This window comes from Salvia hispanica, chromosome 4 (genome assembly GCF_023119035.1).
Source record: "Salvia hispanica cultivar TCC Black 2014 chromosome 4, UniMelb_Shisp_WGS_1.0, whole genome shotgun sequence".
NCBI lineage: Eukaryota > Viridiplantae > Streptophyta > Magnoliopsida > Lamiales > Lamiaceae > Salvia > Salvia hispanica.
Genome location: NC_062968.1, coordinates 21,224,796 through 21,235,633, shown reverse-complemented (window position 1 = coordinate 21,235,633; position 10,838 = coordinate 21,224,796). Strand labels below are relative to the sequence as shown.

The following is a 10,838-nucleotide window of genomic DNA, read 5'->3' as shown; positions in this document are numbered from 1 at the left end:
GCTCAAAATTATGTTTTTCACTCAAGTGAGACATAAAGATAAAGAATTAATTATGATATCCAAGCACGAGTGAAGTGCATAAATCTAGCAAGATTGGTTGGCATAATTGTATCCAAAACGGTGGGCGCTCATATTAATTACTAATTAAGTAGGAGTAATTAATTAATTAATTAATATTAGTTGCAGATTATGGGAAACTGTAAGGAATCTTCGTTAATACGAAGGAAAAGGTTTAGTATCAAAAGTGTTAATTAACTGTAATTATCATAAGACAGCCGGATTCCTTGCTTTGAAATATTACCAACTCTAAAATAATTATTTCTAATGTCATGAATGTCGAGACTCAATTAATTAACAAACGTTTAATTTGACTGCTTTCATCAAGGCATGCAAAACGGTGTGATTTGTATGTTAGTGCTGAGATTCGTTTGGTGTTCTAAATAATTAAAGAATAAAAGTGCTTGTGCACATTTTATGTTCAAAATTTGAGTTTCATTTATGATACATGAAATCAAGTTCTGTGACATAATAGAACAATTGTGTAATAGAAACAAATAGAAATATAAAAAGACATAAAACTTACGTGGTTCACTAACATTGTGTTGGCTACGTCCACAAGCAGGAAACGAAGAACATATTGTATTCAGATTGTTTTCAGATTATAGAATTATGTGCCCTACTTTTATATAAATAAACACATAGATAACGGCAAACTATACAGATTTAAAGGCATACTAACATCAAGTCATCAAATATAAGAATTGGGATGGATAGGTGATATATCAATAATATTTGTCATTTTTTGTATTTCAAGTTATGGTATTCTTTTCGATATTATTTTATAGGTTTTCAAAATATACTTGTAAGAAAACCATGTGCGATTCAACCCGTGTGTGTGTTGGCATAATTAACAACAACCCACTAATTAAATAAAAGTATGAAAATACACATTTGCAGCAATCAAAGTATGTAGCATCGTTTTTATCTAATAATTTATCTTGTTATTATAAAGTTGAACTGAGGTTAAATACTTAAATAAACAAACTGTCATTCAATATTAGTTTTGTACACAAATTAAAAAATACACGATTAGAGAAGTGTTTCAATATAATTACAGTTAATTACCAGTTTAAGATTCATGCGATTTTGTAGTGAGACAACAACGTATTTATGTCATTATGTGAGAACTACGAGTACAATTATACCTTCAAATTTTTTCTGTTAATATATACAATTACGAATTATTTAGTTTATACTATCAAAATTTTCTCATCTGAATTTTTTTCATTGATGCGTTGACTTGGCTTCTCTATAGCCCGAGTGGTCCAAAGTGGAATGAAGAATCAAAATGTACTTGAAAGAAATATCTCATCTAAAGACTAAATTCGCCAAAATGAAATGAGTAAAGATTTTTTAGAGATTAAACAAATAAATAGGAATGTTCATTCTGTAGTATTTGAAACTGAAGACTATTTATTTAACATCGAGTGGAGATCCTATTGTTAAATAGAGTAAAAAAAGTTGAAGATGCCTTGAGACCTAATCCATGTTACAATAATTAATACTTTAAATTTTCATGAAATAATTATTGTAATTTATAACTAATTTGAAGTTGATTTCTTGAAAAGACATAAAATACTAGTAGTTCATTTGCAGAGATCTTTTCACATAATGTCGTATCTCTCTCAACCCAGTTTTTGGTATAATATGTTGTTTGCTTTTTGTATGTGAATGAATAGCCATTAGCCGCAAAGATGCTACTATTATTATAATGATCAATTATCAATTTATCATCATTATACTTTGTCTTTCTCTACAAGATCATGACTAGCCGCAACTCAAATTTGTTACAAAGCAAAAGATTAATTATGCTTCTATTCTTTGTTTCTATGGTTAAGGAAGTAAGCATAGGGGCTTGATCTATACAAAATTCACTCTTAATAAAAAAAAACGGAATCAAGTATACATAGGTAATTTTTAGGTCATTGTCAATATACTTTTAGATCATTATAGTAAGACTGACCTAAAATTATCTTCACATGACCTCAAATCCGAATTTTAAAATATGACCTACAACTACTTAATAATAACCCTCTGTGTTTTTGGTGCATTATTAACCATTAGATTGACAAATTTAATAGTCTGAATTTTGTATTGAGATGCATTTTTGTATTGATAATTTTTCAGTTAAGCATAAATCTAAAACACAATGCTTATAATGAAACATTGATTCAACCACAAATTCACCACACATGGTGGGAAATACTAATAGATAGGATGATGAAGAAACCCAGTCATGTCTGCACAAAGAAGATAATTAGGAAGAGAGGCACATATTTCCGAAGAGATGTGTCGATTCTCGGGATCGCCACTTACTGGAAGCAACACATGCTTAAATTGCTCTCGCCTCATCCCATCGCTCAAACGTTCTTTATTGATGCAACGAGTTTAATTTGGTCACTCTTTCCCTTCCTTCTTCACATCAGCAGCAGCATCACTCGGAGAATCCAGCCCCGAGGGGATCTTTCCGGGATAGTTAGTTGATGAACAATCTGACCCAACCATGCTACCAATGTACCAACTATTTCAGTTATTCGAACGAATGCGGATAACACTTATAACAAAGCCATGCGTTGAGTTACGGGACTTTACCCTCTGTCAAGGATGACCATGGAACGAAGCTCGCAGTTGGCAAAACTACATATGATAGGGACATTTAGAGATTCAGTATAAATTCGATTACATACTATTAAGTTTATACTACTTGGAAGGCATTCGATGCATTGCAAAATACGTAGATGAAGTCGAGTCAATTTCAATAGAGATTCGAAAGATGCAGATTTCACTTACTGACTAGAAATTTCATTCTTTACAAGAGGGTGACAGTCATTGCCAAAGGCAGCTAGTGTGTGGAACAAGAACCCGCTGTGTGTAACTATTGCTATCTCTTTCTCTTTCCGTGTGAACAACCTGCGTATATAAATATATGCAAGAAGAATACGATAAACAAAGACAGAGTTGAGAAGTAATCCCCACCACGTAAAACTTCGACAGACAACTCAAGTGGGGGAAACCAAGTGAAACACGACATATTTGGAGAGTGAAGATTAGAAAGCAAAGAATAAAGGCACCAGATACATTGCCAATAATCGAGGATCAAGTCATGTTTAACGATGCAAAAAAGATAATGATCTTTTACTTGTAAGAGTAAATGTGTCATGGTGATTCGATTAAATGAAACGAAAAGACTGAAACTTGATAACGCCATGGGATATCATTTACCCTTGATAAAGGTTCGATTATATGATTTTAATGTAGAAATCGTTACCAGTTCATGAAGTTCATTCCCCTAGCTGCAACCTCATCCTTGGTTTCTCTAACATCAGCCTTCCATAATACATCATCATCACTCTCGATCTGAATGAAAATTGTGATATTTATTAGGATGTTTTCGCAAGCCTAAATCATTTGAATTAAGGGTATCCACCTCAGGTATGTTCTTGTGCACCAAAAGAGTATATCTTTTTAGCTAAACTACTTACCAGTGAAAAATCAACCGCTGGGAAAAGGCATCGATATTCGCTAATGCTTCTCCTCCTATCACAAGGATGAACTCCCTGCAACCAAAATTGTGTGAGGAGGTTGATGTGACTTAAATCATGTGCACTTTTCTTATAATCATTTGAAATTACGATAGTTGAGCATTACAGCAATTTCATTGTTATTCTCAAGGTCCCTTGGCAAGATCATCATATATAGAACCAGCTTGAAGCAAATAAGTTGTATTAGTGAACGTACCAGATGTTCTCGACAGAGTTCAACTGCAACAATCGGTGGGCAATCAAGACTCGAAATTGCAGGATGGTCACTATTTCCAGCATTTTCCACCATTAGTGGTACAATATCCATCTTGTCAGAATAGGCCTCGCCACCAAATACCCCGACAGCAGTTTGCATGGTCCTATAATCGAATCATTATGTAAGGTCAAATCTATTAAAGAGATGTAAATACAAAGGATTATTGATTCCATATTGTTCAAATGTGGATATAGTAGTAGTATAAAGCTTGGGGTTGAAAAGAAGATAAGGTTTTTTCCGAGTTCAATTGCTCCATTGTCCAAAGTTTACATCATGTTAGCATCGCGATGCTTGAGGCCAGGCAGTGTTGAAAAAAAGTCCATTTTTCAAGGCAAGTTAACAAGATACAGCCTAAAGAAAATCTAGATGCAAGAAGGAATTCTCGATAATGATACACATATCGTGTATAGACTGACAACGGAGGACATGGTGTTTGTTACTCTTCTCCAGGAAATACATTCAGCATCACATGACACAATGTTTGATGACTCATACCGAAGTATCTATTGTACAATTATGTAGATAATCATTTAAGATGCTTGGGTATTGTTTGCACCTTAAATACTACCTTAGCAATGGAGACGTAATGACCAAATCAATGCTCTTTATGAGGCCACTTGAATGCACATGTTTACGCAGGTTGTCAACCTGATAGCAGAGGTCGAGGTCAGCCACTACACCTTCACGAGTTTTAGAAGCAAAGACTAGGAAAAATGTAAGTGATTAAGCCGATGGCGGCATTCCTACCTGCTGCCAGCCCAATTGAGTTAGGTGCGCATCAAAATATTCCGGAGACATGAAAGCTTTGTAGTTCTTATCTCCATCTACATTGTGGATTCCCTGAGCATGCCTCACCTAAACATATGGTTTAATGAGACCACAAAGCCTTCGAAAATTTGCCAAAATCTAAGATAGAAGACAACCTTGAAGTATCAAATAGAGATACCAACCAGGTGGATGGTTTTGCTGCGGTGCAGTGGGAACAAACTCGGGCAAACACCATTATCCATATCTGAAAAGAACAAACAAGGACACAACTTACTAATACTACTATACAAGCAGAAATCCATGTAAAGAGCACACGGAGACGCATTAAGGAGTACATTATTTCAGATGCTGTCCACAGAATATGCTCCGGGAATTCGAATATAACACAAAGGCAACACACATTTCTCCAAAGGCCTACATTCGATAACACTGATACAGCAAGAATGATACCTATATACTACCATATTTATCAGTTGATTTATCAGGAAACACTCCCTATTTGATCATCATATTCGAGTCTAATAATTTGACAATATACGGTTGAAAATGGACAGAAATCAAGCAATCTAAAACTATTCGGATATACCAAACACTACAATCAGGTTTATACTATCCAATATGTGAAAAACAATCTACTGAAAATGCTTTAAAATCCACACACGAATCAAGCAAGAACAATCAAGATTATATTTTGACAACGAAGCACAACAGAATGAAGAAAGGAAAAAGTCAAAAAGCAGCTAATATTTGACTGAAATCGAAAACCCCACGAGAGTAAACAGCCAGTTACACAAAGATACTTCAACAAGACTCAAACTTTCACTTGATTTTGGCGTCCCATTATAGAAATTGTTAATTAAGAGTTGGTAAACTCACTGAGTAGTGAAGAGGAGCAGCGCAAGTGTTGTAAAGCTCCTCCTCCTTGGATTGGTGAAGACGGAGAAAATTGGAATCTTGAAATGAGAGAAGAAGTAAGAGATGTGGGATTTAAAGTAGTGGTGGCGAACATGTGATCGAGGCAAGATTAATGAACGATGGAAATGGGATTAGACATTTTTTTTTTGTCTTGATTCTTCAAGCAAGAAATTATTAATTAATTGAGGAATAATAGAGAGCACAGCTCCACTCCACAATCAACATATCTCTTTCCAATATACTAATCCCAGATTACTGTTTTTGAATAAAGGAATTGAAAATTGATGTTAAATTAGTAGTAGTAACAGATTTTCAACTTAATTTAATTTTTTTAATGGTTTGCTGACAATGGTTTTTGTATATCTTACTCATTTTTATTCTCTAGAATTTTATTTCTACCTGTATATTTGTATTCCAATTTCTTTCTTTCCCAAATTCTATTTTCAATAAATAAAAACAGCCATAATATTTGAAAAATCTATAAGATGTAAGAGTGCAACCATTTTCACTTTCTACTTCTCTAATTTAATTAACTGAATTTTGAAACTTTTAAAGTAATATCAAAAATATTATGCACTGTAAAACAAAATTAATGATAACTACTCAGCAAATTATCTTCTTCACAGTAATCTCAAATTCTGACTCAATTTCAAGAAGTCGTCTTTGAATGGAATGAGAGAAGCCCACAAAAGCCAATGGCATCGAAACTCTCCCCCAAACTTATCATCTGCTTAATCCTCCCTTCCTGCTTCCTCATCCTCTTCCACTCCTTCTTCCCCCTCTTACTCCCCCAATCCAAAACCCCCTTCTCCCCCCTCACATCATGCAATCTCTCCGACGGCCGCTGGATTCTCGACCCCACCCGCAAGCCCACCTACGATTCAGCCTGCCCTTTCCACCGAAACGCGTGGAATTGCCTCAAAAACCAGCGCGCCAACATGGCGCGGATCAATTCATGGAAATGGTCGCCTCACGCCTGCGATCTGGACCGGGTCGACCCGGTTAGGTTCCTCAATTTGATGAGGGACAGGAGTATTGGGCTTATTGGGGACTCTTTGAATGAGAACTTTTTGGTGGCGTTTCTGTGTGTGTTGAGATTGGGGGATGCTGGTGCGAGGAAGTGGAAGAGGAGAGGGGCGTGGAGAGGGGCTTATTTCCCCAAATTCAATGTGACTGTGGCGTATCATCGTGCTGTTTTGCTGGCTAGATATGAGTATGCATTCTTCCTTTGAGGTGTTTGAATGTGTTTTTATGCTTAATTGGTGTAGTGATTTTGTGTTTTTATTTGTGTGATTAGGGTTTGGGATTTGGGGATTGTGATGTTATGCATTGTTGGATTTGGTAATGATAGATTTCAGTGCATAATTGAGGTAGCTGGGATATGGAAACTGAGTTTATGTTTGATGGTTATTCGTTTGGAGCTCGATGCAGCTGATCGGCTCGCTTACTGTTTTTCATGAGATTTATGTTCACAGCTTAGAAGAGTTGTTAATAAGTTTTATATGTGCAAGTAGAGAAATGAAAGGTTGTATCTCATCTAAAGCAAATCAGTAAAATCTTCACTTGGAACATGATGATTTAGAGAGTAGGAAGTCCTGATAACAGATGGCGTATATGATATCTCTCTTTAGTGTTTCACTTGGCTATTTAGTGCATAAAATGCAGATCATTATATTAAGAGGATTTTAGTATAAAGTGCATTGCTACAAAATTTTGTATTTCTAAGGTGTTAGTGTTCATTGTTGTATTGGAGCTATGATTGGTGCATAAATAAAAAACCTTTGCAAGTTTTGAGAAGCTATCTTGGAGCTCCCGACACACGCAAACACTAGACTGTACAAAACTTAGAGAGGAAGAAACTGAGTGAGAGTAGCTACTGTTTTCCTTCAACGGATTGATTTTCACATCAATATACTTTTAATATGAATATCTTTGGGAGGCATTTCTAGTACCATATCCTTTCTTTCCTTAGATATCTCCACCAACCCCAGACAAATTTTATGAAGAGCCGCAACTTTAGGGCATTTCTAATTGATGGGGTATTATTATAGGCACTGTGTGTGGCCTGTGCCCTCTTACATTTTTTACTTTGAATGCTCGATTTATGTAGCATGTGTACCTTTTATTGGATAACTTGGATTTGCTTCCTCACTAGCTAATTACTGATTAAACAAGGTGGCAGACTAAACAGCCTGGATTTTCTGGTCAAGATGGAGTCAAAGGAATATATCGAGCAGATGTTGATATTCCAGCTGATGATTGGGCTAACGTTTCTGATTTCTACGATGTTCTGGTTTTCAACACCGGTCACTGGTGATTCTCTAATCTTTTGTTTTTTCTCAATTTTCATTATCAATTAACAATATACACACATATGCCATTGGTATGGATGATTCTGGCACACGAAACTTGAATTTTGCATGCTATCAACAGACTTTCGTACCCGTTGTAAGAATGTCATTGATGTCCTACTTTTTTAATCTCTAACCTGAATTCTCAATAGATAATTATTGGTTCAAATCCAAGTGTTTTCTTTCTTGTCAATTAATCCCAGATTGGCAAATTCTTCAGAATATAATGATGTTTTCCAATACGATGCTTTCAGGAAAAAAAAAAAAAACTAGTGCTAATGGCTAATGTTAAGGTTTTAATTTCGGTGTTGTATGTGGTTGCAATTTGTTGTTCCGTTTAGTGTGTTGATGCAATAAAGTGTCGTCTTGTGCTTAGGTGGGGCCCTGATAAATTCCCAGAAGAAACTCCTCTCGTATTCTTCAAAGACGGTCAGCCAATACATCCTCCTCTGGACTTAATGGATGGGCTGAAAGTTGTTGTCAAGAACATGGTATCTCATATCGAGAAAGCTTTCCCCAAGAAGACGCTCAAGTTCTGGCGGCTGCAGTCACCGCGGCATTTTCACGGGGGCGACTGGAATCAGAACGGGAGCTGCTTGTTCGACAACCCTCTTGAAGAATCCGAGATAGATTTATGGTTTGATCCAGCCAACAACGGAACCAACAAAGAAGGTAGAATAGTGAATGAAGTGATCGGGGAGGCGTTGAAAGGGACGAGCATCATACCGCTGGACTTGAGCCGTTTGAGCGAGTGGAGAGCCGACGCTCACCCGGCGGTGTGGCTGGGGAAGAAGGACGCAGTGGCTGTGTGGGGACAGGACTGCATGCATTGGTGCTTGCCTGGTGTTCCTGATACTTGGGTTGATATATTAGCACAACTCATCACATACAACTTCACTCCACTTTGATTTCATGATTTTGGTCTTTTTTCACCTATTAAATTCATTATTGTAAAACCTTTTTATTGTTGAGCTTTTAACAGGGTGTGATCAATTTCGACACAACTCATAAGCCGTTCTGATGCATTGGATTTTTGTGTAAAAGATCAATTTTGACACAGCTCTATCTTTTATCGGGCTGTTTTTTGTTGTTTTTGGACAAAACCGTCAAAAGTTAATGGTCGAAGATAAAACGATCAATTTACTTAAAATACGTTGAGCACGAAAAAAGCAGACAGCGTCAACAGAAAAATAGAGACATTATCCGACTCGATGTTCGAGCTAGCAGCCTCAATAATAGATCACAACCCTTTGAACGAACAAAATCATCCAGTTGTTATCGTTCAACCAAATTGATACCGATGGCAGAGCAACTAAATGTAAAGATCTTTGATGTTGTAACAAGTAAAACAGATTAGAAACACAGAAGATTACATGGTTAGGCAAGATGCTTACAAGCTGATTGAAGTCACACAAAATTAATGAGATTACAAGGTGATGATCTATATACAATATTAACACAAAAATAAACCACCTCAAAAAATCAAATGTCCTTATAATTTAACTATACAGATACGAGAATGAGTCACAACTCATAGGATAGTGCACATGCCGGAGAGGCTGGCAACGGTAAGGGCCACGTCCACTATTTGAAACGTGGTAATCGCCGCTTTCTGAAAGAATAAAAAGGCAATTAAGCATGCGTAGTAAAGACATTTCAACCACTTTTTCTCTCTCTTTCTCATTTTTACTAATTTTTTTCTAAAACTCGTGCAGTCTTGTTTCCGTCCACAACCAATAAATTTATTAAAAATACTCTAATGATCACATTTTTTCTCTATTATCTTTCTTACTTTAATAATTTTGCAAACTAAAACTATTGACAGTGGACGGAGAGAGTATATGATACACAAAACCAACAGAAACGTAACTCTAAACAGTGGAGCTGTTCCATTTGAAGAAGTCTGCGGGTTTGGACAATAACTCGAAAAATGATTCGGATAATATGTCTCGGGATGTGAAGATGAAGATGAAGACGAAGCATGACGATGATGAGTCACATTCGTATATGCAGTTACTGTTGATGGGGGATCATTAGGTTGTCTAAATTTCATTGCCAGCTGCCATAATATTAGAACAGGTAAGTTCCAAAACTATATTATTCCAAATACCAAATTGTTAAAGAAATTAGTTTGTATTACCACATTCTTCATGTAATTAGTTGCATGGTCAGAATCTGGTGTGGGAGTGAGGAATGCCTCTTGCTGTGGGGTGAGAGTGAGTGAGAACTTTTCAATATCGAGGGTATTATTACAAGGGGTAACTGCTTTTAAAATCATGAACTTTACACGAATTCCGGTTTTTCCCACGAACTTTAAAAAGTTCATATAATACCACGAACTTTGTCGGGCGTTGCGATTTTCCCATTCGACCCGACCCGGGGTTTTTCCGGCAGAAATAGTGCTGACGGGGCATGCCGGAAATCTTATGTGGCAAACCGTCTAAAATATGTACAATTTCAAAGATTTCAACCTCTAAAACGACGTCGTTTCAGAGTTTCAACATTTCAAATTTCATAAATTTTATAATTAAGAGATTTCAACCTAATTCTTCGGAATCAATCGCGATATTCAATCGCGATATTCAGAATCTGTATTCAATCCCGCTTTCACTTCAGAGATTTCAGAATCGCCCAAACAACGTTCCGATTTGTAGTTTAAATCCGTCATCCCTTGGCTTGTTCAACAACCTAGGGTTTGCGAATTCAGTAGCAGCGACGGGTTTGCGAATTCAGCAGCAGCGACGGGTTTGCGATTTCGAATGTGTATATCTGTCGATTTCAACAAGTTGCATTAGTATATGGCTTCAATTTAGGATTTTGAATTTGTTCAATTTGTGTATATCCGATTTTGAATTTGTTGAATTTGTGTATATCTGATTTTGAATCGTGTATAGCTGTCGATTTCATTCGTCTATGGAATCAATTTCATTCGACGAATGGCATTCA

At 36.3% G+C, this 10,838-nt stretch overlaps 2 protein-coding genes across 3 annotated transcripts; one reads left to right on the top strand and one right to left on the bottom strand.

Annotated features, from left to right (window-relative positions):
* Positions 1–2,213: 2,213 nt before the first annotated feature.
* LOC125221927 (phosphoglycerate mutase-like protein 1) lies at positions 2,214–5,716 on the bottom strand. Of its 2 annotated transcripts, none has more exons than XM_048124267.1 (10): positions 5,503–5,716; positions 4,809–4,870; positions 4,606–4,713; positions 4,427–4,506; positions 3,799–3,961; positions 3,543–3,617; positions 3,329–3,417; positions 2,851–2,970; positions 2,653–2,697; positions 2,214–2,566 (listed from the first exon to the last, which is right to left on the bottom strand). In XM_048124267.1, the coding sequence occupies exons 1-10, from the start codon at positions 5,633–5,635 to the stop codon at positions 2,458–2,460; spliced, it is 984 nt and encodes a 327-aa protein (XP_047980224.1). In that variant the 5' UTR covers positions 5,636–5,716; the 3' UTR covers positions 2,214–2,457. The 2 variants fall into 2 exon arrangements, with proteins under 2 accessions (XP_047980224.1, XP_047980226.1); XM_048124269.1 differs by having other exon boundaries at positions 4,782–4,870; positions 5,503–5,588.
* A 488-nt stretch (positions 5,717–6,204) lies between these two features.
* Positions 6,205–8,917, top strand: LOC125221926 (protein trichome birefringence-like 12). Its single transcript, XM_048124266.1, has 3 exons — positions 6,205–6,754; positions 7,717–7,854; positions 8,269–8,917. Exons 1-3 carry the CDS (start codon positions 6,237–6,239, stop codon positions 8,798–8,800), a joined length of 1,188 nt encoding a protein of 395 aa, XP_047980223.1. The 5' UTR covers positions 6,205–6,236; the 3' UTR covers positions 8,801–8,917.
* The last annotated feature ends 1,921 nt before the right edge of the window (positions 8,918–10,838 follow it).

Bases quoted from the DNA above. Each gene is read 5' to 3' on its own strand.
- LOC125221927 (XM_048124267.1), bottom strand. From the start codon at position 5,635: ATGTTCGCCACCACTACTTTAAATCCCACATCTCTTACTTCTTCTCTC. The intron at 3,962-4,426 runs GTAGTATTTAAG...ATTCGATTATAG, and splicing joins ATTACGTCTCCATTGCTAAG to GACCATGCAAACTGCTGTCG. The intron at 3,618-3,798 runs GTACGTTCACTA...TTTTGGTTGCAG, and splicing joins AACTCTGTCGAGAACATCTG to GGAGTTCATCCTTGTGATAG.
- LOC125221926 (XM_048124266.1), top strand. From the start codon at position 6,237: ATGGCATCGAAACTCTCCCCCAAACTTATCATCTGCTTAATCCTCCCT. The intron at 6,755-7,716 runs GTATGCATTCTT...TGATTAAACAAG, and splicing joins GTTTTGCTGGCTAGATATGA to GTGGCAGACTAAACAGCCTG. The intron at 7,855-8,268 runs GTGATTCTCTAA...TCTTGTGCTTAG, and splicing joins GTTTTCAACACCGGTCACTG to GTGGGGCCCTGATAAATTCC.